General features: G+C 44.8%; 1 protein-coding gene across 2 annotated transcripts in view; it reads left to right on the top strand.

The window, feature by feature from the left end:
• The window catches only part of LOC147147945 (protein crumbs homolog 2-like), a 46,473-nt gene that overhangs the window by 17,453 nt on the left and 14,616 nt on the right, over positions 1-14,404 (top strand). For both annotated transcript variants that reach the window (XM_086031481.1, XM_086031482.1), the window contains exons 7-10: positions 5,811-6,764; positions 7,000-7,541; positions 7,843-8,008; positions 8,407-9,268. In XM_086031481.1, coding sequence (XP_085887607.1) covers positions 5,811-6,764; positions 7,000-7,541; positions 7,843-8,008; positions 8,407-9,268 — 2,524 coding nt within the window. The remainder of the gene's footprint in view (positions 1-5,810; positions 6,765-6,999; positions 7,542-7,842; positions 8,009-8,406; positions 9,269-14,404) is intronic.

Raw genomic sequence — 14,404 nt, forward strand, 5'->3', positions numbered from 1 at the left:
TATGGTTTACAGGAGGACAGCAGACAACAACAAAGCCAATAAATGGTCCCATATGTTCATCTTGGGTATTAAACGAGGACCACAGAGCAATTGTTGGAGGGGAAAGGAGATTATGATAAAGCTTCTTAGGAGCCTGTTTCAAATCTGCTGAAAAACAAAAGGACAATGCCGTGTACGTGTGTATGTGCGGAGTTTGCATGTTCTCCCCGTGCCTGCGTGGGTTTTCTCCGGGTACTCCGGTTTCCTCCCACATTCCAAAAACATGCATGGTAGTTTGATTGGACACTCTAAATTGCACCTAGTGCAGATGTTTGTTTGTCTCTGTGTGCCCTGCGATTGGCTGGCAACCAATTCAGCATTGCCAGCTAAACCTTGTTAGGTTCGCCTACTGCAGCGACCCTTGTGAGGACAAGCGGTATTGATAATGGATGGATGGATATACATATACATATATATATATATATATATATATATATATATATATATATATATATATATATATATATATATATATATATATATATATATATATATATTCACCACTGTGGGATCAATAAAGGTTAACCTTGTCATGTCCTGTGTTTTGGCCTCTTGTAATGTGTTCTCTCAGTCTACACTAGTTGAGCGTGGGCGGGGTCTCTCCGCCGCAGAACCTACAATTAGCCAGACCACCTGTCTCCAATCAGCAGTTGGTAGTATTTAGGCTGGGCTCCAAACAAGGGAAGGTGCTGGAGTATTGTTAGTGTGCTGACTTGCTGTTTGCCATTCCCACGTTGTCTCGGTCACAACCAAGGTCAACCTTCTAGTAGAAGTTAAAGTCTACTGTGATTTTGTGTTTCCATTTCTGTAAATAGCTCTGCGGTTACCCTACTTCCACTGTGGCTCGCTCGCTCAACGTTTGTTAGTGAAGCAGACTCTCTTGTTGTTTCTTTTGTGGTAATGTTTTGTAGTTGCAGATTTTTGTTACTGTTATTTTCTTGTGCTTACAACCAGTTGGAATAAAGCCTGTGTCACTGCTCTCACACCTTTTTTGTCTGCATAGTGGTCTGTTCCCTGGCTGTAAGGCCTACCATTAAAAAAACTCCTTTATGATTCTGATGTGATTCAGATTTTGGCACTGCTTTTGGATTTCTAAGTCCCTCCCCCAGTAATTATTCAAGCCCTTGTCAGTTTTTGTCATGTTTTTTCTGATGATTCCTTAGTACCTGCCACTGAACCCTTCCCTTCAGACCATTATTTGGGTGCCTTGTTGGCCATTTACACAGGAGCCCCGGAGGGTTGCTAACATAGGCGCCCAAGTAGAGATTCTGGTTCCTCCCGTAATTTAGCCTTTTCAAAGTCATGCCATTCCGAACCTATACCCAAGCCACTTCACTCCCCGCCTTTTCGGCACATTGTTCACTGCGTACTTCACCTAGTCCCGTTCATCCCGTTTCTTCTAGTTTACCTTCCTCACTATCTGTACTCCCAACCCCTCGTGTCTCTTGTGCTTCCCAACCTCTATGGTGGCAGGGTACCATGCCAGCAGGGTACCATGCCAGCAGTGTCAGACCCCCTTCCCGGCACCTCAGCAAATGCAGACCCCCATGCAAACTCCTTGGCACCACCAGGCTCCAACTCTGCGTCGGCGGTGCAAGGCCTTCGGCTGCCCTTGGATTCTACTACAGCGGCGCAAGGCCTTCGGTTGCCTTCTGACTCAGCGATAGTGGCGCAAGCTTTACGGCTTCCCTCTGATTCTGCTATGGCGGCGGAAGGCCTTCGACTGCCCTATGACTCTGCTACAGCAGCACAAGCTTTGCGGCCTCCTTCCGATTCTGTTACGGCGGCACAAGGCCTTCGGTTGCCTTCTGACTGCTACGGTGGCACAAGCTCTGCAGCCTCCCTCCGATTGTGTTACGACGGTGCAAGGCCTTCGGCTGCCCTCGGATTCTACTACGGCGGAACAAGCTCTGCAGCCTCTCTCCGATTCTCTTACGATAGCGCAAGGCCTGCGGCTGCCTTCTGACTCTGCTACAACAGCTCAAGCGCAGCTGCTGCCCTCAAATTCTGTCTTGGTGGCGGAAGCTCTGCGGCCTCCTTCCTATTCTACTACGGCGGCGCAAGGTCTGTGGCTGCCCTCACCCACTATGTGGCCCTCTGGACAGCCATCGGGTGGGCTCCGCCAAGAACCTCTCGTCTGGCCTTCTCCGATCTGTTGTTGGTTTTGTTTTCCTTGTGATTCTTTTGTGTGTGTCTCGTTAGGTTGTGTCCTCCTGTGCGCAGTTACCAGATCCCTTGAGTGCTCAATCAGCTCCCTCTAACACTTTGTATCTTGTCCAGGTGTTCCTCGTCTCATCAGTTTATTTAGTTCCTTGTGGTCCTTCAGTCTTTATTGGTTCGTTGTTTTTGTCACTCATTTGTTTGCTTAGTCCAAGTCAAGCAGGTTTTGTCCACCTGTGCTCATTTGCCCGTTCTCTTGTAACCCAGTCAGCTCCTGCTATACACTGTCTTGTTGCTTGTCTGTTTGATTTTTGTTTCCTTTCAGTCTTTGTTGGTTCATAGTCTTTGTCGCGTCTGACTGCTGTTTGTTTGCTGTCTTAATCCAAGTCAAGATGGTTTCCTGGTGTTGGTTTAATTACTTTGTTTTTGTTTTATACTTAAAGTGGTGCCTTCTCCGTTATGTCATATAGGCCTCATGTCTTAACAGTTTATAAGCTTGAGTTACTCAGTGACACGTCAGTACGCCTAGGCTTCTTCGAGTGAGGATCTAAACTCTCTTCCAGTTCAGCTGGCTGTCGTTACTTTGCATTTTTGTTGACAAAAATGACGAGTCACACGTGGCACAATTGGTTATTCCACACATGTAGGTGTTGTTTTTACAGTATTCACCAATCTTAAGTGTCAAAAACTTCTTTTTCTTTCACGATGCAATGCTCTTGGTTGAGCAAACTTGCCATTTTAGGCAGTCCTGAAAAGTGACTATTTTGAATTTTTTCACTTTGCAGCCATTTGCCCAAATCATTTTAATTGTCATTAATGTACACTCGGCACACCATTTTGCCAGAAAAAAAAATGTAGAACTTTTTGCAAATTTATGAAGAAAGAAAAACTGAAATATATGGTCATAAGTATTCAGACCCTTTGCAAACAAAAACCAAAAAACATATTTAACTCACATGCTGTCCACTTCTTCTGATCTTCCATGACATGGTTCTGCGCCTTTATTGGAGTCCAGCTGTGTTTAATTAAACTGATTGGACTCTGGTAGAGAAGGCACACCTGTCTATATAAGACCTGACAGCTCACAGTGCGTGTCAGAGAAAATGAGAATCATGACGTTGAAGGAACTGCCCAAGGAGATCAGAGACAGATATTGTAACAAGGGACAGATCTGGCCAAGGTTACAAAAGAACTTCTGCAGCACTCAAGTTTCCTAAGATCACAGTGGCCTCCATAATCCTCAAATGGAAGTTTTGGAAGACTACAATTCTTGCTAAAACTTGCAGTCTAGCCTAACTGAGCAACTGTGGGAGAAGTGCCTTGGTTAGAGAGGTAAAGAAGATCCCAAGGATCACTTTGGCTGATCGCCTGAGATGCAGTAGGGAGATGGGAGAAAGTTCCACAAAGTCAACTATCACTGCAGCCCTCCACTGATCGGGGCTTTATGGCAGAGTGGCCTGACGCAAGCCTTGCCCGCACAGTTTACGAGAAACACATGGACTCCCAGACTAGGAGAAATAAGATTCTCTGGTCTAATAAGACGAAGATTGAACATTTTGGTGTTAATTCTAAGCGGTGTGTGTGGAGAAACCCAGGCACTGCTCATCACCTGCCCAATACAATCCCAACAGTGAAACATGGTGGTGGGAGCATCATGTTGTGGGTGTGTTTTTCAGCTCCAGAGACAGGCTAACCGGTTGCAATTGAAAGAAAGATGAATGCAGCCACGTACAGAGATATCCTGGAGGAAAACCCCTTCCAGAGTGCTCAGAACCTCAGACTGGGCCAAAGGTTCACCTTGCAACAGGACATTAACGCGAAGCGCACAGCTAAAATAACAAAAGAGTGGCTTCAGAACAACTCTGTGACTGTTCTTGACTGGCCCAGCCAGAGCCCTGACCTAAACCAGATTGAGCATCTCAGCAGAGACCTAAAAATGGCTGTCCACCAACATTCACCATCCAACCTGACAGAACTGGAGAGGATCTGCAAGGAAGAATGGCAGAGGATCCCCAAATCCAGGTGTGAAAAACCTGTTACATCATTCCCAAGAAGACTCATGGCTGTACTAGCTCAAAATGTGAAGGGGTCTGAATAATTATGACCATATTATATTTCAGTTTTTTTTTTAATCCATTTGAAAAACATTTGAAATTTATGATTTTTTTTTTTCTGTCAAGATTGGATACTGACAGAAAAAAAAAAACGTTTGTGATGCCATTTTCAGTGGATAGAAGTGACAAAATGGCCAGCCCCAGAGAGGGCTAAAAATGGGCGGATTTTGTTGCTTAACTCATATTCCATAAACGCAATATTGATCAGAATTCCTTGTTTCAACTCAGTGGGCCTGCATAGAACATATTCTTGAAAAATGTTTGGGTTGCCTTCAACTTTAAGGGTGCACATGCTTCACCAGTCTGATCTGCAATTAATTCTTGCTGAACAGAACATCAGCAGACAGTGCAACCTCATCCACGATATGATCCCTTTAATACAACGGAATAAGTGTGTATGTGTTTAAGCGTGTGTACTTTATTTCTGTTGGCTTAACTGGACGCCATAGTAGCATGTAGCCATAGGGCTGTAGTGCCCCCTACAGGTCGATTTCAGCAGCACCTGCCACTACCCGGCACCCACAGGCCAGTGCAGGGATCAGGAACGCATTCCTCTTGTCAAATACTGACAGGAGCCAGCTGGAAGCTGGAGGCTTATTACTTAGCTCGGGATGGGCTGCAGACGGACAGGAGCACAGGGTGTGAGGGCGAGAGGGAGGGACAGAGGGATGGAGGAGGGGAAAAAAAAAAGAAAAGGTGGGCAGGGCTGCCTTGTGATCACTCCTGTCTGCCTGCATGGAACATAGTGGAGGAGTAAAGTCACTTCGACTTTTTTAAGCTTATGGAGTAAAACGACCGAGAAGACGCGGTTGGGCCACCATCCAGAAGTGTGACAGAGAGTGAGTGTGTTGGCTGTAAACTCATTGGAACATGAGAGGAAGGAGGTTACTGCTGCTGCTCTGTTTCTGCTGTGGGCCTTGGCAGCTGACAGGTACAGCATGGTACAGCACTTTTAATGTATGTATTATAGCTATAAAAATATGCTCTTGTCTCAGAAGACATAGCCTTGACATACAGTAACACAAATAGCTTTAGGGTTCACTGGGTTTAGAATGTTTTCAAGTCTGTTGACGCCTTTATCCTGACTTTTTTAAAGGTGTGAATGTTCCAAAATTTACTGCCATACTATTATAATTGTATGACGGTCAAAGTCAGTAAAGTCAAAGTCAATGGCCTCCCATCAAATTTACAGGTTTATGAATATTTTAAATTTAATTTAACTAGTTACAATTTCCTCTCTCAACTTCCTCATCTGCCAAATGACAAAATAATGCACTGCCTCAATCAAATCTGCTTAGAAGACTGCATGCAGACAAGCCTGTCTCTGCATCTAATTAAGGAAGTCGGATCAGCCGGTTTCCAGCACAGCGGCCGATGTTGTTTGATTACTGATAATTGATGATACATGACAATGCCCACAGTGATCATTATGAGACGCTGTGATGATGGATCAGTGTTTAAGTAGGAATGACTAAAACTGTGGTTCTTCCCATGCAGGTGTGCATTGTGAAGTGGATATTGATGAATGTGACAGCAATCCCTGCCAGAATGGTGCCACATGTGAAGATGCTGCCAACTCTTATATATGTCGGTGTCCTGACCCAGAACCTGGTAGAGAGCCGTTGGGTGGGCGTGACTGTGACGTTCTCCTGGTTGGCTGTCAGCAGCACCAATGTCAACATGATGGCATCTGTGTGCCACTGCTGACAGTGTATGGCGAGCATAGCTACTCGTGCCTCTGTAGGCCAGGCTGGACGGGAGGACTCTGCAACACCTCTACCACCTTTTCCTTCAACTCGCAGGGCTACGTCCACATGCAGCTGCCTGTTTCTAAAAACAGAGCAAGACAAGGTACTGATGACCACAACTATGGACTCCATATGCAGCTCAGATTCAGGAGCACTTTACCTGACATGTTGCTGTACCATCGTGGTACCACGGAACACTTCATCTCCCTGGAGTTAGTGCGGGGTTCCCTCCAGGCCAAGTTAAAATCTGGGCGATTGCTGCAGGTCATTTATCCAGGTCCAGTGAATGACGGAGAATGGTACCGAGTCACTGTGACTATGGATACGAGATTGATTATGGCTGTAGAAGGACCTGGCTGTGAGGATGGATGTCAAGTGAAAAATCAAGTGTACAACCATCTGATCTTCTTCCAGTCCAATTCTTTTCAACAGCTGTATGTAGGAGGAGCACCAAAGGAATATTTGACACTCACGATAAGTGGGAGGAGTTTCATTGGATGCATGGAAGACCTTCGAGTTGACCATAAATTGCTGCTGCCTCAGGACCTCATGAGGGAGGAGAACATAGGTTTGGAATTGGGATGTGTCAAAGAAGATTTGTGCCAAGACGACCCCTGCGAACAATTTGGGTTTTGCGTGGACATGTGGGTTGTGGCCAAATGTCAATGTCACCGGCCATACTTTGGAGAAACATGTGATAGAGGTGAGAGTTCTTTGAATTGTGGGATTATGCTGCTTTTTAGATGCCTGAATTCCCTGAATTCTGCTATGGTAGCCGTAAGTATAGCTATGGTAATGCAACTTCAGGCAGTTTATTTCCTAAAACAGACTAACTACACCTTTACTTATTCGTAGACAGCAGCCATCAAAATGAGTCATTCAGGCACTGCATGTCAATGATGCTGTATAATGAATCCGTTTCAACATTGTCTTTGTAGAATACCCATCCTGGACATTTGGTCATGAGAACACGACAAGCTATGCTGCCTTCAACATCACAGAAACCCATGGAGAAAATTTCACCATCTCCTTTATAATGCGCTCTCTTAAAAAAAATGGCCTTCTTCTGCAGTTTCGCCGAGGGGAAAGGTCCTACCTGACAATTTACCTGAAGGAAGCTACAGTTGCCATCTACAACCCCTATACCACACTCTTGTCGGAGGCTAAGTTTGTCACAGATGGAAAAAATAAATTGGTGACATTGAAAGTAAACTATGGCCATGTGTTCTTCCCCATAGCGGGGAACCATCGCGCCATAGGAAATGTGAGCATAGAGGCAGGCGATGTTGTGTATGTTGGAGGACTCCCTGTAGGTGAAAATATGAATAACTGGGGAGGAAAATTTAAGGGCTGCCTACAAGACATTCGACTGGATGACAAGCATTTGTTCATTGTGGACCCGAAAGAAGAGGTGGAGATTTATCAGGCAACTGCAGAGAACAATGTTCTACCAGGATGTCAAAGCGACGATGCATGCAAGGTACTGTATAAAAACTATACCTGATCCCTACAAAGCAGTTTTAGGGCAAAGCCCCTAGTTTTACCGGTGCTTTTATTTCCAAACTGAGGGAAGTGTGTTGCAATGTTTCTGTGCACTCTCACAGTTGGGCTGTGCCATGCTGTCTCAACCTAACTGACATTGATCCGGTTGTGAATCCCTTTGATCTGTTTGTAACGTCCTAATCTTCTCTGCAGCTCATTCTGAACCTTTGCAGTCATCTTGGGTTAGAGATTTTACAAGTGAGCATCTAATCCATGCACCTGTGTTTGTCTGTATACAGCATGAGCCCTGTGTCAACGGTGGAAAGTGTCAGATCACCTGGAATGATTTCAAGTGTGACTGTTCCATTAATTTCTCTGGACGACTGTGCGAGCGACGTTTGTGGTGTGTCGAAAACCCTTGCTTTGAAGGAGGGCAGTGTGTCGACCTATGGGATGGTTATGAGTGTGAGTAATCTTTTGCCACTAATTTCATTCAACATAAAACTCACCTGAGGACAACGTTAGAGAAGGGTCAGTTAACATTCAATGGTCTGGACAACTGGCCAATTGGATACAATTTACAGTACATCCAGGGAAGAAATTGAAGTTGTGTTTTTTTTACCTTTCAGGTGAAAGATATTCTCTAATGTCAAGGGTCTAAATGCAGTTGGTGTCAATATGAAAAATAACTACTGGTCAATGATACCAGAATAGGAAAAATACAGTAGAAAACAGCTCTGCAATAAAGGCCACAAACTGAATACTGTATTGTGTATAAAACTGCTAATCTCCAGTCAAAATAATAAAAAAAAAAAGTCAGTTATTTCATAGCATGTGAAACTCATTATCTCTGTCTCCCACAGGTTTGACTGAAGCCATTTTCCAGGACAATGCTCTTGAGTATTTTGCCAACAACTCCCTGTTGAGCCCAGTAACAAACATCACGATGGACATTAGAACACGGGACGACAATGGCATCTTGTTGAGGGCCGAAAGCCGAGTTGAGGTATTCTGCCTGGGTCTCCTTAATTCCACACTTCTGGTCAAAATGGACACCGGGACGAGTGCAGAGCTGCTGGCTTTTACCAGTGACAGGACCATCGCAGATGGAGCGTGGCATAGCATCCAGTTGACCATGATTGACCCTGCACAGTCAGTGTCCCGATGGCGTCTCACTGTAGATGGGCAAACAGTGGGCTATAGCCTTGGAGTTGGCGGCAACCTCAACTTCCTTAATGATACCCAAATTTGGCTGGCAGAGAAATATTCTGGATGTTTGGGGGAAGTGCGAGTCGGTGGAATCTACCTTCCAATTTTGAGCGTACCAGATGCCCCTCAGACAAGTCATTTCTCCAGACTGAGTGGACGTGAGCCAAGCTTGGGATGCCAGGGCGCCCCAGTTTGTGACTCCCAGCCGTGTTTCAATGGAGGGGTGTGCCATGACCACTTTAATGAGTTTAACTGCAGCTGCAACCCAGGTTGGGACGGAGAACTATGTGAGGCCGAAATAAATGAGTGCTCTTCTGGACCCTGTGTCTATGGAACATGTAAAGACCTTCGGGCAGACTATCAGTGTGACTGCGAGCCTGGATATATAGGGAGAAACTGTCAGGAAGAAGTGGATAACTGTTTGGAGTTTATCTGCTTGAATGAGGGGACTTGTGTGGAAACAATGCTAACTCACACCTGTGTGTGTCCTCCTGGATACGTGGGCAAACGCTGTCAGTAAGTTGTTCATTTTTGTCTTGCATATCATTTTAGAGCATGTTAGACTTTGTAGCATATCAGACTTTTTAAACCCTTTTTAATAGGGTTGTCCCGAACCGATCATATTATATTCAACTGATCAGTATCAGCTGAAATATATTTTTAAATGTGCTTAATTTGTAAATTCAAGAGTCAAGTATTTTAGAAAATATTTTAGTTTTTACTTGATTAGAACCACTGCTGATTATACAAAAGTATCATCTTGGCATACCGACATCCTCCCCACCCAAAAAAAAAAAAAAAACCTAAGATAATTAGATAATTTTAATGTGGTCTTCATTTTATTTCTCATTGCATTGCACATGTATTGGATCTGTACTCGGTATTGGCAGATATTTAAAATCGAGTCAATTGGACGCAGACTTTGATGCAAAAAAATGTGATCGGGACATCCATACTTTTTTTATTCTTATTGCTTAAAGGGAAAGTCAACCCAAAAATGTATTTGCAATAATATGCTCTACGCAGGCCCACTGGTTGGAACATGGCATTCTGATTAATATTGTCTTTGTGGAATATGAATTCGAGCATCAATATCCACCCGTTTTTAGCCAACTCAGGGGGCAGCCGTTTTGTCACTTCTGTCGACTGAAAATGACACCACAGTTACTCAGGGCTGAGGTAGCAACCAATCATGGCTCACCTATTTTCTGAAGCTGAGCCACCATTGGTTGTTATCTGAGCCCTGGGCATCTGTGATGTCATTTTTAGTTGACAATATGGGGCAAAATGGCCGCCCCATGAGATGGACAAAAAAAATAATAGACGGATTAAGGATAGACGGAAACCCCTTTATTTAGTCTGCCATCCGTCAGTAGTCTATTTTTCGCGGCAAGATTTCAATGGACTAAAATAGTGAGTTGTTGTTGCTTGGGGGACAGAATTGAGTGAGGGACCAGGCTGTGAAGAGGTTTCTAAAGCGCAGTGAGTCACTATTTCTCTTCAAATATCGTCCAGCAGGGGGGTTCTAGTGAAAGTTTAGTTGGACTCGCTGATGGACGCCCGTTTAAAATAGAGGCAGATCGGCCTATGGACGGGTACAATTTTCCCCCCAGAAAAAAAGGCGAATGACGGCTGACGGAATGGTACCCACGCTGCAGACGGAGGATGAATAACAGACGCTCAATTTTTGGTAAAATGCCTAGCTGTGCTTATTACTAGGCAAAAAATAAGTTTGGACTTAATTTATCATTATCATTATAGCCTTAAATGGCTTATTTATGCCTGGTCATTTCCTACTGTTACCTCACTTGTTACCAAGTAGCTTGGACAGAATACTAAGCGAATAGTGTTTTTCCCTCCACAAAATCAAGCATAAGTAAGGTGGTGGGACACAAATGTTTATCATAATATTGTTTGTTAGACAAGCTTCACACCGCAGGTCTTAATGCTCAATTCTGATTTTTTTGAAAAAATCAGATTTTTTTTGTGTAAACGTTCATATTACCAGGGGTGCAAATAATTTACTTACTCTCATGAGTACCAGGAGATTGTCTTTGGTACTCACTAGTGGTCCAACGGATCACATAAGTCACAGTTCTGATCGGTCACGGATTTTGAGTCACGGATCTGATCGTTTTTTTGTATGAGAAAAAAACAAAACCACAAATAGAACTTTGTCATTTATTTTATAAAACGCTTTTGCTCATAAAAAAATCAACTCATAATGTCTAATATGGCCGTTTAGGATTTAAGAACACAATTTAATGCAATTTTGTAAGTGGTACAGTGTATACATTTCAATACATCCTGCCAGACATTTTGAGCTGAATGTTTTCTTACAATCATTAGGCAAATGTGTTGTTCTAAATTAAATGAAGACAAAGTTTTATTTATTTATTTTTTTTCATAATGAGAAAGACTTGAAGTGCAAATTAAGGCACCTTTCTTAAAACATGGACAGCACATTACAGAGTAATCTAGGTCCACAATATAGAAAAAGAAGTTAAAAAAAGTAATTAAGCCAAGGAGCAGCTGTTGAACTACCAGCTAATGATAACAGCTGCTAGACACTAACACCGGAGACTTGTGCTGTATCATACAATGGCAGCGTAATTAACCAGCGGTTTGTTCATGTCCTAAATTAGCGACTGAAAATGATTTCGAGACTGCTATAGGTGATATTGTAGTACCACCGTGTGGAGATTGAGTGTCATTGCACTTTGTCACATGGATGTTCCCCCAGTTGTGAGCCGAGTCAGTCTGACGACGCCATCGTACGAGTTGCTGCATTAAACCGACAACACGGAAGTTATTCTCCTCTCCATGTGTTATTAATCGCACCATACTTCCAACATGGTGTCAGAAGTGGACGTAGTCCTGTGTATAACAGCATGCAGTTGACAAGTGAGATTTTTCTTTCGTGCACACGTTTTGACCGCTAAAGAAAAAAATAGAAGTTGGGCGAGCTAGCGCCAGGAAGTAACCATGGCTGCGACCATACCACCGCCTTGTCCGATGAAGCTCAGTGGCAATCTGAGTGCGAATTGGGACATTTTCCGAGGAATACGATGATTATGCCCTGGCCACAGAACTGGTGAGCAAGCCTAAAGAGGTCCAAGCGGCTACACTGAGGAGTGTTATGGGAGCAGAGAGCAGACATGTATACAAGCACAACCTGACGCTAAGTGCTGCGGAGCAGGCAGATGTGACCGTCATTTTGAACTCTCTGGAACAATACTTCAAGCTGGCAAAGAATGTGATCTACGAGTGGGACCTGTTTGGCTGCTGCAAACAGGAGGACGGTGAGCCAATAGACAGTTTTGTGACTCGACTCAGAGAGAAAGCTGCTACATGTGAATACGGGGCCCTGCGAGACAAGTTAATCAGAGACCAAATCGTTATCGGAATTACCAACGAGAATACGCGCAGACGTCTGCTAAGACAAAAGGATTTAACACTGGCCAGTGCTATTGATGCCTGTCGAGCAGCTGAGCTGAGTGACAGGCAGTTGAGATCTATGGAGCAGGAAAGAGCTCAATTGGTCAATATTAATGCCATAGGGAAGCCTGCATTCAAAAGACGAACTGGCTCTACAGAGAACATGAGCATCCATCCCAGGCTACAATTTGACAGTCCCTCTGCATGCAAGTACTGCGGCAGATCACGTGTGGGGAAAGGAACACTGCCCAGCTTATGGCAAGAATTGCAACGCCTGTGGTACTGCTAATCATTTTGCAAAGGTGTGCAACAAAGCTAAGAGAAGGGATAGCCAGCTCAACGCAGTTGAGGGATTGAATGTTGACAGAGAAAGCACGGTGCCGGAAGCTAATGATGTATATGCTGCAGAGAGCATTGGAGCCGTGAGGACAAGAGGAAAAAAGTGGTTTGTCAATCTTCGGTTCAATGGAAAATTACAGCGATGCCAGATTGACTCAGGAGCCACATGCAACGTTATGAGTCTCAGAGACAAAAGGAGACTGGCTCCAAGAGATAATCTTAGGCAGAGCAAGACCATGCTCAAGCTTTATTCAGACCAAAGGCTGCCATCACTCGGGACTCTGACCATGGATTGTGTGGTGCGGGGCCACAAATACAAACTGGAGTTCGAGGTCGTGAATGCTCGGCAGTTGCCGTTGCTGTCTGGCTCTGTGTCGGAGAAGATGGGACTAATACGCTTCACCATTCCAGAGGAGCTCAGAGTGGTGAACAACAGCAGTGACAAGCCTCTCTCCAGAAATGCTGTCATTGCAGCCTATCAGGACGTCTTCATGGGGTCGGTGGAGGCACTTCCTGGAGAAGTCCATTTTGAACTGGATCCTGCAGTTCAGCCAGTCCAGTGTGCACCACGGAATGTCCCTGTTGCTATTAAGGATGCTGTGAAGGCTCAGCTGGACAGATATGAGGAAGAGGGCCACATCACGTCTGTCAGTGAGCCCACAGACTGGATCAGCAACATGGTCATTGTCAAAAGGCCGGAGAAGCTGCGCATATGCTTAACCATCTTAACCGTGCTCTGAAACATGGCATTACATAATGGCCACGTTGGAGGATGTGCTTTACAAGCTACCGAAAGCAAAAGTTTTCACATTAGTGGATGCGAGAGATGCTTTTCTTCAGTGTAAGTTGGATGATGTCAGTAGTTTCATGACCACCTTCTGGACACCCTGGGGCCAGAAGAGGTGGTTCAAACTTCCATTTGGCGTGTCTGTGGCTCCAGAGGTCTACCAGAGAAAGCAACATGAATTGTTGGCAGGACTCGATGGTGTGGAATCTATAGCAGACGACATCCTGGTTGCTGGCTGTGGTGACAATGAGGAGGAAGCGAGCAGAGACCATGATACAAAGCTGATAGCTCTGCTTGACCGCTGTTGACAAGTCAAGCTGCGGCTGAGTGTCAGGAAGATTCAGTTCAAGGTATCTGAAGTGCACTTTCATGGCCACATACTCTCAGCTGTGGGTCTCAAGGCCGACCCAGAAAAAGTCAGGGCTGTTTTGGATATGCCAGCCCCAGTGGATGTCAAGGGTGTGCAAAGGTTTGTCGGATCGTCACATACCTGGCCAAGTTTCTCCTGCAGCTATCAAAAGTATGTGAACCTCCAAGGAGACTCGCTGACAAAGACACTATGTGGCACTGGCTGCCGAAGCATAAAGCAGCTGTCAAGGAGATTAAGCGGCTTGTTACAATGACGCCTGTGTTGCAATACTATGATGTCACAAAACCAGTCATGGTGCAGAGTGACTCGAGTCAGCATGGGCTCGGGTTCTGTCTGATGCAGGACGGACAGCCTGTTGCGTTCGCTTCAAGGGCACTCACACCCACTGAACAAAATTATGCACAGATAGAGAAGGAGTGTCTCAGCATAGTTTTTGCCTGTCAGCGTTTTCGTCATTATCTGTATGGCAGAGATAGGATCAGAGCAGAAACGGATCACAAGCCTCTCATACCAATATTCAGCAAGCCTCTTCTGAATGCTCCCAAACGCTTGCAAAGCATGCTACTCGCTCTCCAAAGTTATAACCTGCATGTTATCTACAAACCGGGACCTGAAATGTATGTGAGCGACATGCTTAGCAGAGCTGTTGCCCCACACTCACATTGCAGCTCTCTGCATGCGGAGCACATGGTCTGTAGCATGGTAGGTGAGCTACAGG

Source organism: Filicampus tigris, chromosome 5, assembly GCF_054856515.1.
Source record: "Filicampus tigris isolate MCC_2025a chromosome 5, RoL_Ftig_1.0, whole genome shotgun sequence".
Taxonomy (NCBI): domain Eukaryota; kingdom Metazoa; phylum Chordata; class Actinopteri; order Syngnathiformes; family Syngnathidae; genus Filicampus; species Filicampus tigris.